The sequence below is a fragment of the Carcharodon carcharias genome, chromosome 8 (assembly GCF_017639515.1).
Source record: "Carcharodon carcharias isolate sCarCar2 chromosome 8, sCarCar2.pri, whole genome shotgun sequence".
NCBI classification, from domain to species: domain Eukaryota; kingdom Metazoa; phylum Chordata; class Chondrichthyes; order Lamniformes; family Lamnidae; genus Carcharodon; species Carcharodon carcharias.
Genome location: NC_054474.1, coordinates 165,190,895 through 165,216,339, shown reverse-complemented (window position 1 = coordinate 165,216,339; position 25,445 = coordinate 165,190,895). Strand labels below are relative to the sequence as shown.

The 25,445-nt window shown below is 44.8% G+C and overlaps 1 protein-coding gene across 1 annotated transcript in view; it reads right to left on the bottom strand.

Annotated features, from left to right (window-relative positions):
- The window catches only part of fam183a (family with sequence similarity 183 member A), a 43,712-nt gene that overhangs the window by 17,738 nt on the left and 529 nt on the right, over positions 1-25,445 (bottom strand). Inside the window, exon 2 of the mRNA XM_041194301.1 lies at positions 8,779-8,839. Coding sequence (XP_041050235.1) covers positions 8,779-8,800 — 22 coding nt within the window. The 5' untranslated portion in view covers positions 8,801-8,839. The remainder of the gene's footprint in view (positions 1-8,778; positions 8,840-25,445) is intronic.

Sequence of the window (25,445 nt, the reverse complement as noted above, 5' to 3'; positions counted from 1 at the left end):
GACTAATCAAGCAGCAATCTTCGGCTTGACAGATATCTTAACAGATTGCGTCCCGGACACCACCACTGGGTATGTCCACCAGAGGTGTTGGCACAGTGGTGTGCAGTCAGGACGGCTAAGCCCTAGGAGTTGTCCATATCAACTCCAGACCATATGGCAACAAACATGTATTACCATCTCCCATCACCCCTCAGCTCCTCCATGTTGAGCACCACTTGGAAGAATCACTGAGGATGGCAAAGTCACAAAAGGACTTCATCGTCTGTCACCAAGTGGCTCAGTAGCACCACCACTGAACCGAGCTGGCCACTTCCTAAAGGACATAACTGCTAGACTGTGTCTGTGGCAGGAGGTGAGGGAAACAATATGTCCTCACCAATCTACCTGTTGCAGATCCATGACAGTGACCATCTGTTTGTGAGACAAAGTTCCATCTTCACATTGAGGATAGCCTCCATCGTGTTGTGTGGCACCAGCACCGTGATAACTGGGATAGATTTTGATCAGATCTGGCAATTCAAAACTGGGCATCCATGAGGCGCTGTGGGCCATCAGCAGCAGCAGAATTATATACAACCACAATCTGAAACCTCATGGCCCTGCATCTCCCACTCTACCATTATCACCAAGCCAGGGAATCAACCGTGGTTCAATGAAGAGTGCAGGAGGCCATTCCAGGAACAGCACCAGGCGTACCTAAAAATGAGGTGTCAACCTGGTGAAGCTATAACACAGGACCACTTGCGTGCCAAACAGCAGAAGCAGCAGGTGATAGACAGGGCTAAGTGATCCCACAACCAACAGATCAGATCTAAGCTCTGCAGTCCTGCCACATCCAGTCGTGAATGGTGGTGGACAATTAAGCAACTCACTGGGGGAGGACGCTCCATGAATATCCCCTTTCTCAATGATGGGGGAGCCCAGCACATCAGTGCAAAAGACAAAGCTGAAGCGTTTGCAATAATTTTCAGCCAGAAGTGCCGAGTGAATGATCCATCTCGACCTCCTCTGGAGGTCCCCAGTATGACAGATGCCAGTCTTCAGTCAATTTGATTCACTCCAGGTGATAAATAGAAATGGCTGAAGGCACTGGATTCTGCAAAGGCTATGGGTGGGCCCTGACAATATCCTAGCAATACTACTGAAGACTTGAGCTCCAGAATGAGCTGTACGATTAGCCAAGCTGTTCCAGTACAGCTACAACACTGTCATCTACGCGGCAATGTGGAAAACTGCCCAGCTATGTCCTGTCCACAAAAAATCCTAATCCAACTGGGCCAATTACTACCCCATCAGTCTACTCTCAATCATCAGTAAAGTGATGGAAGGGGATCATTGACAGTGCTATCAAGTGGCACTCAGCACTAACCAGCTCACTGATACCCAGTTTGGGTTCTGCCAGGGGCATTCAGCTCCTGACCCCATTACAGCCTTAGTTCAAACATGGACAAAAGTGCTGAACTCTAGAGGTGAGGTGAGAGTGACTGCCCTTGACATCATGGTTGCATTTGACCGAGTGTGACATCAAGGAGCCCTAGTGAAACTGAAGTCAATGGGAATCAGGGAAAACTCTCCACTGCTTGGAGTCATACCAAGCACAAAGGAAGATGGTTGTGATTGTTGGAGGCCAATTACCTCAATCCCAGGCCATCACTCCAGGAGCTCCTCAGAGTAGTATCCTAGGTCCAACTATCTTCAACTGCTTCATCAATGACCTTCCTTCCATCATAAGGTCAGAAGGGGGGATATTTGCTGATGATTGTACAATGTTCAACATCATTCACAATTCTCAGATACTGAAGTAGTCCATGTCCATAAGCAGCAAGACCTGGACAATATTCAGGCTTCGGCTCATATGTGACAAGTAACATTCATGCCACACAAGTACCAGGCAATGAGCACCTCTGATAAGGGAGAATCTAACCATCTCCCCTTGACATTCAATGGCATTACCATTGCTGAATCCCCCACTATGAACACGCTGAGGGTTCCCATTGACCAGAAACTCAACTGGACCAACCATATGAATACCGTAGCTACAAGAGCAGGTCAGAGGCTAGGAATTCTGTCAGAGTGACTCCTCAAAGCCTTCCCAGTACCTACAAGGCACGGGTCAGGAATGTTGTGGAATACTTTCCACTTACCTGGATGAGTGCAGCTCCTACAACACTCAAGAAGCTTGACACCATCCAGGACAAAGCAGCCTGCTTGATTGGCACATCATCCAACACCTTCAACATCCACTCCCTCCACCACTGATGCGCAGTAGTAGCAGTGTGTACCATCTTCAAGATGCACTGTAACAACTCACCAAGGCTCCTTCAACAGCACCTTCCAAACCCACGTCCTGTACCGATTCAAAAGGTATGGGCAGCAGCTGCATGGGAACAAGTTTCCCTCCAAGCCACTCACTACCCTGGCTTGGAACTATATTATTGTTCCTTCACTATCGCTGGGACAAAATCCTGGAACTCCCTCCCTAACAGCACCGTGGGTGTATCTACCCCCACATGGCCTGCAGTGGTGCAAGAAGGTGGCTCACCACCACCTTCTCAAGGGTAATTCAGGATGGGCAATATAAAGTCTGGCCTAGCCAGGGATGCCCACATTCCATGAAAGAAGTAAAAAAAAACCCTTTTCCATGATTGGAATTGGCCAGTACAGCAGCCAATTAAACAACTTCTCCACTCTTCCAAGAGTGGAGTCCTACTAGACAGCTCCAAACTGTTTATGCAGGAACATGGAAAAATCCAACAACTAGGGTTCCCGACCTTCCTGGAATTGGGGTTTCTGCTCCCCGGCACTGCCTGTAGTAGCCTAACAGATTCAGCAGTTTAAATTTTCTACTGCAGTGCACCCCTGTCCAACACTTGGCCCCACCTCACCTTGGCTTCCTGGCATCATTTGCTGCTGTTAGAGGACAAAGCATTGTGTTGTGTGGAAGATAGGAATGATAAACACACCAAACCGTTGAGCGCAGGAGATTTGGATGCACACTGGGCAGCAGGCAGGGCATTAAAGAGGGGAATGGCTTTGCAGATAAGAGGAAAGTGAGAGAGAAAAGATATCTGCTTTAGATATTCTTGCGTACAGTGACACTCGTCATTTCCATAAGCGTTCTGAGTGTCCTCTGTTCCAAAATGTGCCCATACCACCCAAAATTGAGTTTTGTTTAAGCGTACCCAAGATGTTACAAAGGGCCTCCTTGTAATCAAGACTGGATATTGCATCTTTCACATGGGCCATCACATATTTCTCCAATCTTTCCAAATGTGGACTGACGAATCCTTGGTAAAGCTAGGCCTGATACAAATCATAAAGCTACATTATTTCAAAGACTGCAAATGAACATTCAGAGGAACAGCCAAAGCAGATTCCAAAATCTTACATAGCTCAATCATACTTCTCGTCCCATGAGCTGACATTTGTTTCTGTTATGATCATCCTTTCAGATTATTCTTCACTGCAAAGGCTGACCTCAAACATTTTTAGTTTCCAGTTCCTGGCCTCTAGCCTTAAGTTGCAATCCCTTGTTTAAAACTTCACTGTGCCCACACATGGGCTTTTATGTTGTTTGTTAGTTCTGACCTTGGGAGACAGATTATGTAAGAATTCAGATCAATGCACTTGTCCTTCCATGGACATATTCTATTATCAATTATTTGCTTAACTGGAGTTGAATGTAGCAGTATGAATGACTGCAATCTGTAACTACGTAGTTTGTTTTCCAGACTTCTTAAAAGCACCCTGCACTCTTACTACATACTTAAGAACTTCCCTACACCTAAAGCTATGTTTTGAGATCAGACTGGTTTTGCCCAGAACTTGTAGGTAATACTTCACCCCTTTCACAAAAGTAGCATGCATTTTTTCACAAATTCCCTTCCTAGTTCCGGTGAAAGTAACTGTGAATAAAGCAGATGCGTGCAAAAAATATAAGATTTACTTTAACCATTTAGGATTGTGATAACTACCTATAGCAAAAGCCAAGATCATATCTAAAGGATTTTAATTATTACTTAATAGCCTGCAATGACTGACTGAGTTTCCAGAATATATCCAGGAAGTCAGCCAATGAAAAAGAAATTGTTCACTCACTGTTGTTCTCTCATTTGCCCAAAGAATATTCGTAAAGGGCTTGTAGATCTTTCATCCATTGAAAACACTTAAAATCTTTAATCAATATATACAACAACTTATATGAAAGCTGTAATAAACCCGTTCCCTGTTACAAATTAAAGACCACAAAATCTCAACTTTCTAAAGAGTAAAAAGAGCAGGGTTTTTGCTCTTTTGAGAAGGGCACATGGAAAAAATATTGAAAGCATACAATGGTACTCTGCTTCCATCATGATAGAGACAATAGACCCAAAATATTGCTGATTCTGCATTGTTTTCCTTGTTAGTATTTGTTCTCCAGATGTGTGCAGTGTTGGTAAGTTTACATATATTTCTGTTCCTGGTTGGCCTGATTGCACCAACACATCAACTGGACAGTGTGGACTACTCATGTTGGCCAAGCACTGAACATTCTTTCCGCCCCCCCCCCCCCCCCCCCCCCAAGTTGTACCAGGTTACAAATGAACAGATTTATTGAATTAAATTTCACAACTTGCCTCTAGATTGCTAGTCCAGTATCATAACTGCGACACTACTGTACGGTACAAGGGAAAGCAGAGCACACCCAACCTGGTTACATTTTAATTTTAGCAGCATGCGAATGTCTCTCCTGGAACATGAAAATGATGAAACTTTGCTTCACACTATTTGCAATTATAGCCCTGGAAGATGGAATTTGTACATTTTTTTTACGTGTTGATTTTGTTAAATCTTACCTTTAGCAAACATCACAGGAGAACCATAAGGGCCACTCAAAGCCCCTTTAAATTTTTTTGGCAGGGTAATGGTATTTTCTCCCTTTGATCAGAATTTTTTGAGAAATAGTGAATTAAGTGACTAAGTACTTTTTACTGAGTGTGACAATTAAGCACACATCACACCTCATGCCACATTTGCATTGGATATGCCACAGATAAGAGCCTTTTAATTACATAGATATGTATTCACCACCTCTGTAAAATTAAACATAATGAATTTCAACCAAATTTAGTCCAAGTATTTTTCTTCCCAAAAGAGAGGAGATACCATGAATGTATAACATGGAGTGCTGCAATGAACTGCAGGTGCATCTGTTACAAAGTTAAATCATATACAATTGAAAACTAAAAACTTGAAAGCTGTTTTTACTTTTAGATGATTATCTTTTACACAATTCTTAAAAGACTGCCACTATGGATCTCTATGATTGCTATACCAGAAATAATGACATTGTTTATACTGAGCTCTGGGACAATATTTTGGGCTCATGTATGGATGATGTAGGTAATTTGAATGGAACTAATATTAATATGTCTGGTTGAACCTCCACCTCTCTAAGCATGTGTGTGTATGAAACCTGTAAACTACTGAACTATGGATTCATAACTCACTTGATCTTAGAAAATCTGTTGCAATTCGGAACTGACAGAAACAGCGTGGGTATATGTAATAGGCAGAATGTGGGGGATTCAATATAGTACAGTTGTGACTAAGTTAATGGACCATTAATCTAGAGGCCTGGACTAGTAATGCAAAGAATGTGAGCATCAGGGATAGGGAAATAATCAATACCAAAGAGCACTGTAACAAATTACAAGAAGACATTAATAAACTTACAGAATAGGTATACAATATGCATTTCCACATAGATAAGTGTGAGGAATTCCTGTTTTCTCGAGAAAAATAAAGTGGTCCTATATTACTTGGAAAATAAGGATCTAAATGGAGTAGAGGAGCAAAGGAATCTGGGAGTGCAAATAGATCACTAAAAGTAGGGGTACAGGTTAATAAGGTCATAAGAAAAGCAAGCCAAGTTCCAGGTCCTGGGGTTTATTTACAGAGGAATAGAATTGAAAAGTAGAAAAGTGATGCTAAACTTGACTTGAATCTTGCTTATACCACACTGGAAGGACTGTGTGAAGTTCTGGTCACCATATTATAAAAATGATATGGAGGCAATGAAGAGGATGCAAAAATGATTTGTAAGGGTGATACCAGGACTGCGAGGATCAAGCTATCAAGAAACGATATATAAGAGGGGTTTCTTTTCTCCTGAAATCTGAGGGGTAGCCAAATAGAGGTTTTTAAAACTCTAAAAGATTCCGATTGATTGGATACAAAGAGATTGTTTCCTCTTTGGGGTAAGAACCAAACTAAGCGTGGAGCATAAATGGTTGCATGGAGTGGTTGGGCCGAATGGCCTGTTTCTGTGCTGAAAGCTCCATAACTTAAAATCTCACCATGATATTGGGCAAAATTTTCCTCCCATCAAGGGGGAAAGAGCGGGAGCAGGCGAGTTCCTGATCTGCGCCCCTGTTTAGGGCCCGCCCAGCGTGACGTCCGCCAGGAAGCACTATACGCTCCCTGTGCGGACGGGGGGGGGGGGGGGGGGGGGGGGAGATTCCCTCACCGGGAGTGCGCTCTTTCATGTCATTCGGCCCAACCACTCCATGCAAGCATTTATGCTCCACTCAAGCCTCCTCTGATTCTTCCTCATCTACCAGCGTAACCTTCTATTTGCTTCTCTTTATACTCTTATCAAGCTTCTCCTTAAATGCATCTATGCTATTCACGTGAAACAGCGCACAGATCTCCCTGAGGCTAAGAGCTGCCTCAGGGAGATCGGCTCAGATTTTCAACTTTTAATAAAGGAGTTTAAAAATTTTCCCTGCATTGTGTCACATGAGTTGGGACATGTCCATAACTTTTATTTAAACCCTTCATTAAAATTTAAATACCCTCATGAAACCTCACCCCACCATCAGATGAGGTTTCCTGTTTTTTTTCACAAGCCCGCATAGGCTTCGGGCCTGCCCGCCAGCCTTAAGGTTGGACGGGCAGGTCCATTAATGAGCTGAATTGGTTTTCTAATGGCCTCAATAGGCCATTGACAGGTTGATGGGTGCACATCCGACTCGGCTGCTCCCCCTGCTGACCTGAAAATGTTGAGAGTTCCACCCGACGTCACCCTGTGTCATTTTACGTGTTGGCAAGCTGGGACCCCCCCCCCGCCCCCCACCCATCCCTGCTCGCCAACCAGAAGATCCTGCCCCTTGCGAATTCAGTACCTTTTTGAAGCTTGGAAATAAAAAGACCTTGAAGCTGTCTGTTGTTACGTAAAACAGCGAGTAGGCATAAATGGGTCATTTTCAGATTGGCAAGAAGTAACACGTGGAGTGCCACGGGGATCAGTGCTGGGACCTCAACTATTTACAATGACTTGGATGAAGGGATCGAATGTATGGTTACTAAATTTGCTCTCGACACAAAAATATATAGGAAGCTAAGTTGGGAAGAGGACATAAGGAGCCTACAAAGGGATATAGAGTAGCCAAAGATTTGGCAGATCGAGTATAATTTGGAAAAATGTGAACTTGTCCACTTTAGCAGAAAGAATTAAAAAACAGCATTTTATTTAAATGGGGAGAGTTTGCAGAACTCTGAGGGACAGAGGGATCTGGGCGTGCGTCCTGGTACATGAATCAGAAAAAGTTGGTATTCAGGTATAGCAAGTGATTAGGAAGGCAAATAGAATGTTATTGTTTATTGCAAGGGGAATGGAATATTAAAGTAGGGATGTTGGTGAGACCATATCTGTGTACAGTTTTGCTCTATTTAAGAAAGGACATAACTGCATTAAAAGCAGCTCAGAGAAGGTTCACTCAACTGATTCCTGGAATGAGGAGATTATCCTATGAGGAAAGGTTGGCTCTGTGTCCATTGGAATTAGAAGAATAAGTGACAATCTTATTGAAATATATAACGTGCTGAGGAGACTTGACAGGGTAGATGCTGAAAGAATGTTTCCCCTTGTCAGAGAGACTAAAACTAGGGGACACAGATTAAAATGAGGGGTCTCCCATTTAAGTTGGAGATGAGGAGAATTTTTTTTTCTGTGAGAGGATCATGAGCCTGTGGACCTCTCTTCCCCAGAGAGCATTGGAGGCAGGGTCATTGAATATTTTTAAGGCTGAATTGGATAGATTCCTGGTTGGAAAGGGAGTCACAGGGTGTAAGGGGTAAGAAGAAAAGTGGAGTTGAGGCCACAAACAGATCAGCCATGATCTTATTGAATGATGCAGCAGGCTTGAGGGGCTGAATGGCCTACTCCTGCTCCTAATTCGTATGCTTGTAATGCCCTTTAGGGAAAGAAACCTGCTGTCCTTATCCAATAAAGTCTTGACATGGTTGGCCTAGAAATTCAGTCAGTTGTATAGAACTGAGGGCAACTGCAGATGAGCAATAAATGCCAGCTTTTCTCGTGACTCTGATATCCTGAAAATAAATAAATTTTAAATTACAGGTTCATCTGCATCCATAATGACATGAAACCTGTTCCTTAGGTAGTCCTACTTTAAGCTGACTTGCAAAAAAAATCAGATAATTAATATCAACAAATATAAGTCAAATTTTGGCCAATATGGGGTCTGATCTGAGTTTCTGTTTGACACAATAAATGAGGATTTGTCATGAAGATGTCAAGTTCTTTAAATTAGTTTTTTATACATCGAAACAGAGAGAACGTGAAAATTACATTTTAAGGAGGCTCCCTCTCATGTTTCTAGAGCTGATGGATCAAGAGAAGCAATTGTAACCCAGTTATATCTGTCACAACACTGCAAAGCAGTGAAATTTGGGTCAGGTTCCATTGAGAGAGTTAACATAGATGGTGCAGCTCACCTGAATTCAACATGATGGCCATTCGGAGACAACAGAGCTGTTACTTCCCCAGGATGCCATTCTTTTAAAGGGTAAAAGAGAAGATGAGATAAATCAGGAAGTAGTCACCTATTTCTTTTAAATTACTGATTCGTGTACTCTGGATTGTTAGTGGTAGTATTACATCAAAAGAACTTTGATACACATAATATCTTTAATGAAATAAATCAACCCCAAGGCTGTTCACAGAGGCATTCTAAAACCAAAGTTACTGTCAAGCCACATAACGAGATATTGCAGCAGATGACCAAAAGCTTGGCCAAAGAGGTAGCTTTTAAGGAGTTTTTTTAAAGAAGGAAGGAGAGGTACGTGGGAAGAGAGGTGAGGTGGAATGGTTAAAATCAGAGATGCTCAAAAGGCCAGAGTTAGAGGAATGCTGATATATCAGAGGGTTGTGGAGCTGCAGGAGATTACAGACATATTGAAAGACAAGGCTATAAAGGTATTTGAAAACAAGGATGATAATTTTAAAATTGAGGTGTTGCTCAACTGCAAGTCAGTGTAGGTCAAAGAACATTGGGGTGATGGGCGAATGGGCCTGAGTATGGGTAAGGACATGGGCACCAATACTAACTATCCTATATGCAAAAAGGACAAATTAAAGAATATAGTACCTTTAAATGTTTATGCCTCACACTACAGTCTTTGGTTATAATTATGAAATTTCGATCTTGTGTGTATAAAGTACAGCAATTTTATTATATAAATCATCTGAAATAAAGTGTGTAATGAAACTGTTGGTCTTGTTTCACTTGCATTAACTGATGGCCACTGTGGAATTGTGGAATAAAGTAAACTCTATCTTATATATGATTTGAGCCATGCTGCTATTTAAAACATCTGCCCACTATATGCAATGGCATAATTGCAACATTGTGCAAATAACTATCAAAATTACCTTCCCAAAAATGTGTGTGCATGTGTTTGTGTGTGTGTGTGTGTGTGCATGTGTTTGTGTGTGTGTTGTTGCAAACATTTATCTCCAAAGCCAGGACAAGGAGCTGAAGAGTCCACAGTCGTGAGCTGTTTAAAGAAAATTGGAGGATTAGTTTACCAAAAACTAATGGAAGAATCCCCAGGTAATTTGTACCTCAAGGGATAGCTGGAATAAGACCATAAGACGTAGGAGCAGAAGTAGGCCACTCGGCCCATCAAGCCTGCACCATCATTCAATGAGATCATAGCTGATCTGATAATCCTCAACTCCACTTTCCTGCCTTTTCCCCATAACCCTTGATTCCCTTACTGATTAAAAATCTGTCTATCTCAGCCTTGAATATGCTTAATGACCCAACCTCTACAGCCCTCTGCAGTAACGAATTCCACAGATTGACTACCCTCTGAGAGAAGAAATTCCTCCTCATCTTTGTTTTAAGTGGGTGCCCCCTTACTCTGAGATTATGCCCTCTGGTCCTAGTATCTCCCACAAGGGAAAGCAACCTCTCAGCATCTACCCTGCCAAGCCCCCTAAGAATCTTATATGTTTCAATAAGGCCGCCTCTCATTCTTCTAAACTCCAATGAGTACAGGCCCAACTGACTCAACCTCTCCTCATAAGAAAATCTCTCCATCCCCAGGATCTACCTAGTGAACTTTCTCTGGAATGCCTCCAATGCCAGTATATCTTTCCTTAGTTAGATAAGGGGACCAAAACTGTTCACAGTATTCTGGGTATGGTCTAACTAGTGCCTTGTATAGTTTAGCAAGACTTCCCTATTTTCATACTCCATTCCCTTTGAAAGCAAGGAGAAATAGCAAGGAGAATTAAAATAAATTCCAGGGGGCTGTGGCATACCTTTTGGGTTGATCCCAGGAAAAATGAATGAACCTTCAAGATTTCACATGATAAGGAAACTCTTGGGGGAAAGTAATAAGTAGAATTGAGCTTATAGCATAAGGCTTTATAAGTGATAGTGCACTCGGCATTGACCTAGGCACTGAAAATGACAATGGTACACCCAGCCCTGTCAACCCTGCAAAGTCCTCCTTACTAACAGCTGGGGGCTAGTGCCAAAATTGGGAGAGCTGTTCATAGACTAGTCAAGCAACAGCCTGACATAGTCATCCTCACGGAATCATACCTTACAGACAATTTCTCAGACACCACCATCACCAACCTTGGGTATGTCCTGTCCCACCAACAGGACAGACCAACCAGAGGTGGCAGCACAGTGGTATACAGTCGGGAGGGAGTTGCCCTGGAAGTCCTCAATATCGACTCTGGATCCCATGAAGTCCCATGGCATCAGGTCAAACATGGACAAGGAAACCTCCTGGTGATTACCACATATCACCCTTCCTCAGCTGATGAATCAGTACTCCTTCATGTTGAACACCGCTTGGAGGAAGCACTGAGGGTGTAAAGGGCACAGAATGTACTCAGGGTGGGTAACTTCAATGTCCATCACCAAGAGTGACTCAGTAGCACCAGACGAAGCTGGCTGAGTCCTAAAGGATATAGCTGCTTGCCTGGGTCTTCAGCAGGTGGTGAGGGAACCAACAAGAAGGAAAAACCTACTTGATCTCAGCCTCACCTATCTACCCCTCATAGATGCATCTGCCCATTGCATTATTAGTAGGAGTGACCACCGCACGGCTCCTGTGGAGACAAAGTCCCATCTTTACCTTGAGGATACCTTCCATCATGTTGTGTGGCACTACCACTGAGCTAAATAGGACCACTTTCAAACAGATCTAGCACCTCAAAACTGGGTATCCATGAGGCGCTATGGACCATTAACAGCAGCAGAATTGTACACAACCACAACCTGTAACCTCATGGCCCGGCATATCCCCCACTCTAACATTACTATTAAGCCAGGGGATCAACCCTGGTTCAATGGAGAATGCAGGAGGGTGTTAGGGGGAAATAAAGGAATACAGTAATGGTCAAGAGACTTGACTTAAAATATCCCAGCATGCAAAACCACAATTGCTAAGTAGTTAACATTTAAAGTTCAGGCTGGGACAGAGAGAATGCTGAACCTTGCACATTCTCAGGGTTTGCAATCACCAACAAGGTCCTGGGTAGTTAGACTGGAGTCAGAGAATGGCAATATCATAGATTAAGTGTGTCCTTCAACAGATAGAGGAAGGACAGATGGTCCCAGATAGGAAGGCAGGACTCTGCCTGGGTGAAAGTAGGGTTACCTTCGTACCAGAGACCTGTCTGTTTAATGTAAACCTATATGTTGACAAGATCGGAATCTGGAGGATGTTCTTGTATGTGACCAATAATGTATAAATATGGTGAACAATTGTAGCTTACAATTGTAGCTACAATTGTACTGTCTCAAGCTGCATTGAGATGGTGCCCTCCTTGCAATTGCTCAAATAAATGATCATAATCTGTACCTGATTCTCCTGTGGTCTGTTCATCAAAGACACCACAACAAGGGCATGCCACGAGCAGCGCCAGGCATACCTAAAAATGAGATGTCAGCCTGGTGAAGCTATAACACTGGAATACTTGCACATCAAACAGCGTACATAGCATGTGATAGACAGAGCTAAGTGATCCCACAACCAACAGATCAAATCTAAGTTCTGCAGTCCTACCACATCCAGTTATGAATGGCGTTGTACGATTAAACAAATAACAGGTGGAGGAGGTTCCATAAGTATCCCCATTCTCAATGATGGGGGAGACCAGCACATCAGTGCAAAAGAAAAGGCTGAAGCATTCACAGCCATCTTCAGCCAGAAATGCCGAGTAGATGATCCATCTTGGCCTCTGCTGTAGGCACCCAGCATCACAGATGCCAGTCTTCAGCTAATTCATTTCACTCCATGTGATATCAAGTAACGGCTGAAGGCACTGGATACTGCAAAGGCTATGGACCCTGACAACATTCTGGCAACAGTACTGAAGACTTGTGCTCCAGAACTAGCCATGTCCCTAGCCAAGTTGTTCCAGTACAGCTACAAAACTGACATCGACCCGGCTATATGGAAAATTGCACAGGTATGTCCTGTCCAGAAATAAGCAGGACAAATCCAACCTGGCCAATTACTGCCCCATCAGTCGGCTCTTGATCATCAGTAAAGTGATGGAAGGGGTCATCGACAGTGCAATCAAGAGGCACCTACTCAGCAATAACCTGCTCATTGATGCTCAGTTTGGGTTCTGCCAGGGTCACTCAGCTCCTGAACTCACCGCCACCCTGGTCCAAATGTGAACAAAAGAGCTGAATTCAAAAGGTGAGGTGAGAGTGACAGCTCTTGACAGCAAGGCAGTATTTGACCGAGTGTGGCATCAAGGAACCCTAGAAAAATTAGATTCAGTAGGAATCAGGGAAAACTCTCCACTGGTTGGAGTCATATCTTGCACAAAGGAAGATGGTTGTAGTTATTGGAAGTCAATCACCTCAGTCCCGGGATATTGTTGCAGGAGTTCTTCAGGGTAGTGTGCTAGGCCCAACCATCTTCAACTGTTTCATCAATGACCTTCCATCCACCATAAAGTCAGAAGTCAGGATGTTCGCTGATGATTGCACAATGTTCAGCACCATTCGCGACTCCTCAGATACTGAAGCAGTCCATGCCCATATGCAGCAAGACCTGGTCAATATTCAGGCTTGGGCTGACAAGTGGCAAGGAATATTCACGCCAAGTGTAATGCCAAGAAGGCATGAGAAAAATCTAAAGGAGATTAGTTTCTCTTTTTTTTATATTCCTTCATGGGATGTGGGCATTGCTGGCTAGGCTAGTATTTATTGCCCAGCCCTAATTGCCCTCCTTCAGAGGGCATTTTTAAGAGTCAACCACATTGCTATGTGTCTGGAGTCATATATAGGCCAGACCAGGTAAGGACAGCAGATTTCCTTCCCCAGATGGGTTTTTATGACAACGGTTTCATGGCCATCATTAGGCTTTTAATCCCAGATTTTTATTGAATTCAAATTCCATCATCTGCCGGGGTGGGATTTGAACCCAGGTCCCCAGAACATTACAATGGGTCACTGGAATACTAGTCCAGTGACAATACCACTACGCCACTGCTTTCCCCTTTTCTTGTTTAAATTCTTCTTTTGAAAATTGCTAGGCTGATAACATAGCTGCAGCTGGTCACATGCTGGTAGTTCTGTAAAATTCTGGGCCGTTCCAATGGACAAAGGCAAACTCATCAACCTCCTGGAATGTATTGTATGAACATTCCAACCTAGCCAAAACAAAGAACTAGTAGGTGAGACACCTGCATCAGCCAGCTCTGGACAAAGGCAGTGCTATTTGTGACTCTTCATCTCCAATGTTGTACTAATAGTTCCACAGTTACCTGCTCAAAATACAATGGGTTTTAATAAGAGGGCCTCGTTAGCTAAATGGCTTGACCTGAAACCACCCTGTCGCATTACCAAACTTGAGCTGTTTGAATTGCTTGAATTATACAGCTTTCAAATTCAATCTTCAGTTACTGTGTAACCTCAGAAGAGATAGCAGGACTCCAGGCTATAGCAGCTTGCCTCTGACCTCTGTCTCTCAAAACCTGGTCTCCAGAAAGAATCCTGAATTTCGCCTACAAAGTGGGATAATTCCCAGAATACTAGAATATTTAGCTGCATCTTCACCCGCCTTAGCCTTCAACCGAATTCCTTGGCAAAAGACCAAGACTTCTGCCAGACACAGCCAACTGAAAGAACATTCCTTGGACAGTGACCTACTGGACTCTGGACTCATGTGAAACAATAATTATTCTTTTTTTCTTCTGTGCTCTTTGCCCTGTGCCTCTTTCTTTCTCTCATCCATCTTTTATTGTGTGAATGTACTAGGGTTACGTAGCGACACCCCCTCCCAGGCTTTTGAGTATATGTAAAATAAACTACCCTTCTGATTTTACCCTCTCTCGAGTTTGCTGTGGGGTTATTGGTAGAGGATTGGATCACTCCAAAACTGAGGGATTGGGGAAAATACACCACCACTTAAAAAGGGGGTAAACAGAAATCAAAAGCACCTTTCTGATAACAGGCTAGTGGTGAGAGTAGAATTCAGGGCTGCTTAAATTAAGGCTCCCTCCTGTATGTAACACATACAATGACCATCTCCAACAGGAGAGAATCTAACCATCTCCCCTTGATATTCAATGGCATTACTATCGCTGAATCCACATTATCAATATCCTGAGTGTTACCATTGACCAGAAACTGAACTGAACTAGGCAAATAAATACAGTGGCTACAAGAGCAGGTCAGAGGCTAGGAATCATGTGTTGAGTAACTCACCTCCTGACTGCCCAAAGCCTGTCCACCATCTACAAGACACAATTCAGGAGTGTGATGGAATACTCTCCACTTGCCTGGACGTGTGCAGCTCCAACAACACTCAACACCATCCCAGACAAAGCAGCCCACTTGATTGGCAGCCCATCCACAAACATTCACTCCTTCCACCACCAGCACACAGTGGCAGCAGTGTCTAACACCTACAAGAATGTACTACAGCAACTCACCAAGGTTCCTTCAATCCAAACCCACAACCTCCACCACCTAGATGGACAAAAACAGCAGATGCATGACACCACCACTTCAAGTTCCCCTCCAAGTTACTCACCATCCTGACTTGGAAATATATCACCGTTCCCTCACTATCACTGGGTCAAAATCCTGGAACACCCTCCCTAACAGCACTGTGGGTATACCTACACCACATGGACTGTAGCGGCTCAAGAAGGCAGCTCACCAGCACCTTCTCAAGGGCAATTAAGGAAGAGCAATAAATGCTGGCCTAGCCAGCGACGCCCACATCCCATGAACAAATAAAACTAGTCAGTGGTGTTGTTTTTCCACCCATGGAGGTTGACAGGGCCCTCAACCGTGTCCGGCCCATCTCCCATGAATCCGCCCTCAAGCCTTCCTCTCCCTCCCAGAACCATGATAGGGTCCCCCTTATCCTCGCTTATCACCCCACCAGCCTCCGCATTCAAAGGATCATTCTCCGCCATTTCCGCCAACTCCCAGCATGATGCCACCACCAAACACATCTTCCCTTCAACCCCCCCCCCCCCCCCCCCCCCGGCGGCATTCCGTAGGGATCGTTCCCTCCGGGACACCCTGGTCCGCTCCTCCATCACCCCCTACACCTCAACCCCCTCCCACGGCACCTTCCCATGCAACCGCAGAAGGTGCAACACCTGCCCCTTTGCTTCCCCTCTCCTCACCGTCCAAGGGTCCAAACACTCCTTTCAAGTGAAGCAGCATTTCACTTGCACTTCTCTCAATTTAGTCTACTGCATACGCTGCTCCCAATGCGGTTTCCTCTACAATGGAGAGACCAAACGCAGACTGGGTGACTGCTTTGCGGAACACCTTTGGTCTGTCCGCAAGCATGACCCAGACCTCCCTGTCGCTTGCCATTTCAACTCACCACCCTGCTCTCATGCCCACATGTCCGTCCTTGGCCTGCTGCATTGTTCCAGTGAAGCTCAACACAAACTGGAGGAACAGCATCTCATCTTCCGACTAGGCACTTTACAGCCTTCTGGACTGAATATTGAGTTCAACAATTTTAGATCATGAACTCTCTCCTCTATCCCTACCCTTTCCAATCCCTCTTTTTTCCAATAATTTATATAGATTTTTCTTTTCCCATCTATTTCCATTATTTTTAAATGTATTTCCATCCATTGTTTTATCTCTGCCTTTTAGCCTATTTCGATCCCTTCTCCCCACCCCACCCCCACTAGGGCTATCTGTACCTTTATTATCACATTCCTTAGAAAATTTCACCAGCTTCAACACCTCTTTGTCCTTTTGTCTATGACATCTCTTGGTTATCTCCACCTATCATTGGCCCTCTATCCAGCTCTTCCTGTCCCACCACCACCTCCCCCCGCTTAAACCAGCTTATATTTCACCTCTTTTTTATTTTTCCTTAGTTCTGTTGAAGAGTCATACGGACTCGAAACGTTAACTGTGTTCCTCTCCGCAGATGCTGTCAGACCTGCTGAGTTTTTCCAGGTATTTTTGTTTTTGCAGTGGTGTTTGCCTGTTTAATATCTCTTTATATGTACAATAAGGTTTGTTTTTGTTAAAAAAAACATGACATCTTATGGCATCATTCTGCCAGTTAATTGCTGCTGGGTGTTTGGATTTCTTCTTTAAATGTTAACAGTCCCTAACAAAGTCGTAACCGTGTGTGCGCAGTGGGATCAAAGGAGGATACTGCTTTCTTTTCCACAAATGAATTGCTGGCTCCTGGCAATTGTCACTTGGAATTCTTAGCTCAATACTTACAAGTCTGATCTGAATCTAACCTTTGCAGTAGTAATTGTCAGCATGATTCAGTGGGCTGCACTTCTCAGTCACAGCCAATCCCAGCTGAGGGACTCGAGTGCATCATCCAAGCTGACATTCTGTGCAGTACTGAGAGAAAGCTGCTTTTCCAATGAAATATTAATCTGAGGTCCTGCCTGTTTGATTCAGGTGGACATTGAAGATCCCATGACAGTAGCTGAGGAAGAGCAATACTCCTAATGCTCTGGTCGACATCTCTCCATCCACTAGCCAAGAGCAAAAAAATAAATTAATGCTTGGATTTTCAACAGACCACCATTTATCTATGTTAATTCAGCAGTCACTGTTTCCCAGTGTTACCCTGCCGCGTTAGTTTGCAAAAGAGTTCTACCTTGCCAATTCGCACAGACCAACTCCCTTTCCTTTTGCAGAATTACTATTATTCTCTTTCAACAGTTGAACAACAAGTTGCATTTAGATAGCAGTCTTGTAATCCTTTAATGTTGTAAAATGTCCCAGGGGACCAGGAACATGCCCCTTGCAGAGGACCATTCCTACCAAAGTAGAGGCAGCATTTGGAGCCAATAATCCTGGAAAAGAGAACAGACTCTCTCTGGAGCAGTGAATGTGGGCCCGGGAGTGGGACTATGAAAGGCTGTGCTGACTTTTGTTCGCAAATGCATGAAATGCTTGTTATTTGCATGTTTTGGGAGACTGGGCAGGAGGGAAACAGTTTTTTCACAGCAGTTTTGGGATGAGATATGTAATGAAATTGTCTTTGCACAATATGCGGCACAGTACAGCTAGCTTAAATATTAAATCGTTCAATATTTATTAAATAAATATGATTTAAAATTATTTTAAAATAATTATTTCAAATATTTCTAGTTAAAATATTAAATATCTGGTTTAAATATCAATTCATTTTTGCTATGAATCCCATTTTTTGTTTTTTCTTTTGTACAGATAGTTACTGCTGAAAAGGCAGGTGGGATTGTGAGCTTTATAGATAGAGGAGAAGCAAGGAAGCTATGATGAACCTATCAAACTCTGGTTCGGCCACAGCTAGAGTATTAAATCCAATTCTGGACACCACACTTTAGGGAGGATGTGAAGGAATTGGATAGGGTGCAGAACAGATTTGTGAGAAGGTGTTCCAGGGATGAGAAACTTCAGTTATGAGGATAGATTGAAGAAGCTGGGGCTGTTTTCCTTGGAGAGGAGATTTGATAGAGATATTCAATATCACAAAGGTTCTGGACAGAGTAGATAGGGAGCAACTGTTTCCATTGGCGTAAGGGCTGAGAACCAGAGGGCACTGATTTAAGGTGAATGAGAAAAGAATCAACGGCGACATGAAGAAAAGCTTTTTTATGCCGTGAGTGGCTAGGATCTGGAATGCACTGTTTGCGATTGTGGTGGAGGCAGATGCAATCATGTTCTGAAAAGGGGAATTGGATATTATCTTAAGAGAAAATATTTACAGGGCTACGGGGAAAATCGGTGGGTGTGGGACGAGGAGAGTTGCTCTTCCAGAGAACCATATAGACCCGATGGGCCAAATATCCTCCTCCTGGGCCGTAAACTTCAGAGTCAATACAGAACAAAAGGAAGCCATTCAGCCCACTGAGTCCATGCCAGCTCTCTGTATACTAATCCAGCCAATCCCATTCACCCACTCCCTCCCTGTACCCCTGCGAATTTATTTCCCTCAAATGCCCTTCCAATTTCCTTTTGAAATCATTCATTATCTCTACCTTCACCACCCTCATAAGCAGTGAGTTCCAAATTATTACCACTCACTGTGTAAAAATATTTCTTCCTCACAGCCCCTGTACCTCTTGCTCAAAGTGTTAAATCTGTGTCCCCTAGTCCTTGTGCCATCAGCTAATGAGAACAGCTTTTCTTGTCTACCTTATCTAAACCTGACATCTTGTACATCTCTATCAAACCTCCCCATCAATCTGCTTTGCTCCAAGGAGAACAACCCCAGCTTCTCCAACATAACCTTATAGTTAAATCCCTCATCCCTGGAACCATTCTGATAAATCTGCTCTGCACCCTTTTAGGGACTTTCACATCCTTACCAAAGTTTGGCTCAGGACAGCTTTACGATGATTGAATTAATTAATAAATCTGCAGGTAAGATGTGACTCCAGATCACAGCAATGTGGTTGACTCTTAAATGCCCTCAGAAATAGTCTGGCAAGCCACTCAATTGTATCAAAAGGCTACAGAAAAATCAACAAAGAATGAAACTGGACAACCCACCCGGCATCAACCTAGGCACTGGAAACAACAACGTCAAACCCAGCCCTGTCGACCTGGAAAAGTCCTCCTCACTAATATCTGGGGGCATGTGCCAAAATTGGGAGGGCTGTCCCACAGTATAGTCAAGCAATGGCTTGATATAGTCATACGCACAGAATCATACCTTACAGACAATATCCCAGACACCACCATCATCAACATCCATGGGTATGTCCTGTCCCACTGATAGGACAGACCAACCAGAGGTGGCAGCACAGTGGTATACAGTTGGGAGGCAGTTGTCCTGGGAGAGCTCAACATTGACTCTGGACCCTATGAAGTCTCATACCATCAGGTCAAACATGGGCAAGGACACCTTCTGCTGGTTATCACTTACTATGCACCCCACCCTCCCCAGCTGATGAATCAGTATTCCCCCATGTTGAACACCAATTGGAAGAAAGCCTGTGGCAGGAGCACAGAATGTACTCTCCGTGAGGAATTTCAATCTCCATCACCAAGAGTTCTCAGTAGCACCACTACTGACTGAGCTGGCTGAGTCCTGAAGGAAATAGATGCTAGGGTGTGTCTGTCATTGACGATACCCTGCATCCTATTGTGTGGCACTACCATCGTGCTAAATAGAATAGATTTTGAACAGATCTAGCAACTCAAAACTGGGTAACCATGAGGCGCTGTGGGCCATCCACAGCAGCAGAATTGTATTTAACCACAATCTGGAAACTCATGGCCTGGCATATTCCCCACTCTACCATTACCACCAACCTGGGGATCAACCTTGGTTCAGTGAAGATTGCAGGAGGGCATGCCAGGAGCAGCACCAGGCATACCTAAAAATGAGGTGTCAACCTGGTGAAGCTATAACACAGGATTAGTTGTGTGCCAAACATTGGAAGCAGCATGTGATAGACAAGTAAGTGATCTCACAACCAAAGAATCAGATCTAAGCTCTGCAGGCCTGCCACATCCAGTTGTGAATGGCGATGGACAATCAAACAACTAACTGGAGGAGGAAACTCTATAAATATCCCCATCCTCAATGATGGGGGAGCTCAGCACATGAGTGCAAAAGACAAGGCTGAAGCATTTGCAACATTCTTCAGTCAGAAGTGCCAAATGAATGATCCACTTCTGCCTCCTCCTGAAGTCCCCAGCTTCAAGATTGCAGTCTTCAGGCAATTCGGTTCACTCTGGGTGATATCAAGAAATGGCAGAAGGCACTGGATACTGCAAAGACTATGGTCCCTGACAATATCTTGGCAGTAGTACTGAAAACGTGTGCTCCAGAACTAGCCACACCCGCAGCCAAGCTGTTCCAGTACAGCTACAACACTGGCATCTACCTGACAATGCGGGAAATTGCCCAGGTATGTCCTGTTCACAAAGGGCAGGATAAATCCAATCCCGCCCCATCAGCCTACCCTCGATCATCAGCAAAGTGATGGAAGGGATCATTGACAGTGCTATCGAGCAGCACTTACTCAACAATAACCTACGCACTGACGCTCAGTTTGGGTTCTTCCAGGGTCGCTCAGCTACTGACCTCATTACAGCCTTGGTTCAAACATGGACAAAAGAGCTGAACTCAAGCTGTGAGGTGAGAGTAACTGCTCTTGATATTAAGGCAGCATTTGACAGAGTGTGCAATCAAGGAGCCCTAGCTATGGGAATCGGAGAAAACTCTCCACTGGTTGGAGTCATACCTAGCACAAAGGAGGATGGTTGTGGTTGTTGGAGGGCAATCATCTCAGTCCCAGGACATCACTGCAGGAGTTCCTTAGTCCTAACCATCTTCAGCTGTTTCATCAATAAACTTCCCTCCATCATAAGGTCAGAAGTAGGGATGTTTGCTGATGATTGCATAATGTTTAGCACTAATCATGACTCCTCAGATGCTGAAGCAATCTGTATTCTAACCTTGTCCAAGACCTGGACAATATTCAGGCTTGGGTTGATGTGTGGCATGAATGTTACTTGCCATTTAAGCGCCAGGCAATGACAATCTCCAAAAACAGTCTAACCATCTCCCCCTGATATTCAATGGCATTACTATCACTGAATTCTCCCACTATCAACATCCTGGCGGTTACCACTGACCAGAAACTGAACTGGACTAGCCATTTAAATACCGTGGCTGCAAGAACAGATCAGAGGCTGGGAATTCTGCAGAGAGTAAATCATCGCCTGACCCCTAAAACCTGTCCACCATCTACAAGGCACAAGTCAGGAGTATGGTGGACTGCTCTCCACTTGCCTGGATGACAGCTCCAAAAACACTTGAGAAGCTCAACACCATCCAGGACAAAGCAACCCACTTAATTGACATCCTATCCACCACCTTAAACATTCACTCCCCCACCACCATGTACAAGATGCACTGCAGCAACTCATCAAGGCTCCTTCGACAGCAACCTGTACCACCTAGAAGGACAAGGGCAGCAGATGTTTGCGAACACCACCACCTGCAAGTTCCCCTCCAAGCCACTCACCATCCTGACCTGGAACTTGATCGCCATTCCTTCACTGTCACTGGGTCAAAATCCCGGAAGTCCCTCCCTAACAGCACAGTGGGTGTACCTACATCACATGGACTGCAGCGGTTCAATAAGGCAGCTCACCACCACCACCTCAAGGGCAATTTGGGATGGGCCACAAATGTTGGCCTTGCCGAGTGACGCTCACATCCCATGAAAGAAATGAAAGGACTAAACCCAGGCTCGTTGCAAAAACCAACTTACCTTCTCTCGAGAGCAGAGGTCAGAAACTCCCAAGTCCCGACTGACCTCTGAGTTTCTGCACATGTGCGGATCGGGACCGCACATGTGCAGACAACAGAACCCGACAGAGAGAGGTCCAAAAAGAGGAGTCCCAGGCAGGGGATAGAGACACAGGACAGGGAGAGGTCCCAGTTAAGCTCAGAAGAAAGAGGAGCACAGAAGAAGACTCCAAGAAGAAGCAGAGCTGCGGTTGGAAGACTTTAAGTGATGAGGACTCAAGAGAAGCCCTGGAGATCTAAGAAGGCAGCAGAAGGTTGGTGACTGTGCTGTGGGCTATGGGGCTGAAGGTACATCTTTGGAGCAGCAGTTTTCTGCTCAGTGGGGCTGAAGAGCTGAAGTTGTGTTTGTGAGTTGGTGCTAGAGTGCAGAACGTGACATACTTGAGCAAATTAGCATTGAGAGGGAGGAGATATCAGCGGTTTTAGCAGGCTTAAAAGTGGATAAATCCCCAAGCCCAGTTGAGATGTTCCCCAGGCTGCTGTGGGAGGCAAGGGAGGAGAGTGCAGGGGCCCTGACATTAATTTTCAAATCCTCTCTGGCCACAGGAGAGGTGCCAGATGACTGGAGGACAGCGAATGTGGTACCATTATTCAAGAAGGATGGTAGGGATGAACCAGGGAACGATAGGCCAGTGAGTCTTACATCAGTGGTAGGGGAACTTTTGGAAAATATTCTGAGGGGTAGAATTAATCTCCACTCGGGGAGGCAAGGATTAATCAAGGATAGTTAGTATAGTTTTGTCAAGAGGAGATCATGTCTAACAAATTTGATTGAAGTTATCGAGCAGGTGACTAGGTAGGTGACTAGGTAGGTAGGTGACTAGGTAGGTAGGTGACTAGGTAGGTGACTAGGTAGGTAGGTGACTAGGTAGGTGACTAGGTAGGTGACTAGTTAGGTGACTAGGTAGGTAGGTGACTAGGTAGGTGACTAGGTAGGTAGGTGACTAGGTAGGTAGGTGACTAGGTAGGTGACTAGGTAGGTGACTAGGTAGGTAGGTAGATGAGGTAGTGCAGTTAATGTAGTCCACATGGACTTCAGTAAGGCTTTTGACAAAGTCTCGTTTGGGAGACTGATCAAAAATGTAAGAGCCCATGGGATCCAGGGCAATTTGGCAAATTGGATCCAAAATTGGCTTAGTGGCAGGAGACAGAGGATGATGGTCGAAGGTTGTTTTTGTGACTTAGAAGTCTGTGTCCATTGGCGTACCGCAGTGTTCGGTGCTGGGTTCCTTGCTGTTTGTCGTATACATTAATGATCTAGACATGAATGTAGGAGGTATGATCAGTAAATTCGCAAATGACATGAAAATTGATGGTGCAACTAGCGAGGGGGAAAGCCTTAGATTACAGGACCATATAGACAGGCTGGTCAGATGGGCAGAACAGTGACTTTAATCCTGAAAAGTGTGAGTTGATGCCTTTTGGGAGGACTAACAAGGCAAGGGTATACATAATGAATGGGAGGACCCTAAGAAGTATAGAGGATCAGTGGGACCTTGGTGTGCATGCCCATAGATCCTTGAAGGCAGCAGGACACTTAGATAAGGTGGTTAAGTATGCATATGGGATACTTGCCTTTATTAGTTGAGGCATTGAATACAAGAGCAGGGAGGTTATGATGGAGCTGTATAAAGCATTAGCTAGGCCACATCTGGAGTACTGTAGGCAGTTCTGGTCACCACACTATAAGAAGGATGTGATAACACTGGAGAGGGTGCAGGGGAGTTTCACTAGGATGCTGTCTGGGCTGGAGCATTTCATCTATGAAGAGAGACTAGATAGACTGGGGTTGTTTTCCTTCGAGCTGAGAAGGCTGAGGGGGGACCTGATTGAGGTGTACAAAATTATGAGGGGTATAGATAGGGTAGATAGGAAGAAACTATTCCCCTTAGTGGAGGGGTCAATAACCAGGAGGCATAGATTTAAGGTAAGGGGCAGGTAGTTTAGAGGGGATTTGAGGAAATAATTTTCAACCAGAAGGTGCGGGGTATCTGGAACCCACTGCCTGAGAGGGTGGTAGAGGCATTTACAACATTTAAGAAGTATTTAGGTGAACACTTGAAACGCCATATAGCATACAAGGCTATGGGCCAAGTGCTGGAAAAGGGGAGTAGAGTAGATAGGGGCTTGATGACCAGCCTGGACACCACGTGCCGAAGGGCCTCTAGGCTGTAAAACTCTATGACTTGGTAATGGAGTCTCGGGAGACGAGATTGAAACCCTGCAAGGTGGGCTGTTGTTGATGCCGTGCCAGTTGGAGCGACCTTTGGAGACAATTCCAAGATTAGACCTTTGACGCTGAAGACTGGAATCCCTCGTGAGAGAGACAGAGTTTGAATGAGATAAAAAACAAAAACAGAATTACCTGGAAAAACTCAGCAGGTCTGGCAGCATCGGCGGAGAAGAAAAGAGTTGACGTTTCGAGTCCTCATGACCCTTCGACAGAACTGTCGAAGGGTCATGAGGACTCGAAACATCGACTCTTTTCTTCTCCGCCGATGCTGCCAGACCTGCTGAGTTTTTCCAGGTAATTCTGTTTTTGTTTTGGATTTCCAGCATCCACAGTTTTTTTTGTTTTTATCTCTGTGTTTGAATGAGATTGTTTGACTCACAGTGGTTACTGATGTCTGGGTGGGTTGTTGAGAAATCTGGTCACATGTGCCATTTATAGTGCAGTGTGGTGTGTTTGACCACAGTTTGCCTGTTAATTCACGTGTACTTCACATTAACACTGAATGTTAGACTATAAGATGGACATTGTAAATTGTTTTACGTTTCTGACCTTATACCATAAAGTTTATTTTTGTTTGTGCAACGCCGGTGAAATCTTGTCGCTTTATTCTCTTAGCAGGTATCTTGAATCTCAAACTTTGTTTACTTCAAACAAAACGTGGTGCTTAACTCGATCTTTTAAGGGAAAAAAAACTTGGGGGTCTGGTCCAGGCTCCCAACTCAACTCCGCTCGGGATCCCTGCCTTCGGCTCCACTCGGGCTCCGAGCCCTCCCTGGTTCGGCTCGGGCTCCGAGAACCTCACTCGGCTCCACTCGGGCTCCGAGCCCTCGCTCGGCTCCACTCGGGCTCCGAACCCTCCCTGGTTCGGCTCGGGCTCCGAGAACCTCACTCGGCTCCACTCGGGCTCCGAGCCCTCCCTTGCTTCGGCTCGGGCTCGGAGAACCTCACACGGCTCGGCTCCGCTCGGGCTCGGAGTACCTCACTCGACTCGACTCGACTCGGCTCGGGCACCGCACACTCCCCTCCCCTCCCCCCGCCCCGCCCCGCCCCGCCCCCCTCTTCGGCTCCGCTGGGTTTCGGGGCTCGGCCGCCTTTGCCGGCCGGAAGTGCGGGGTGACGC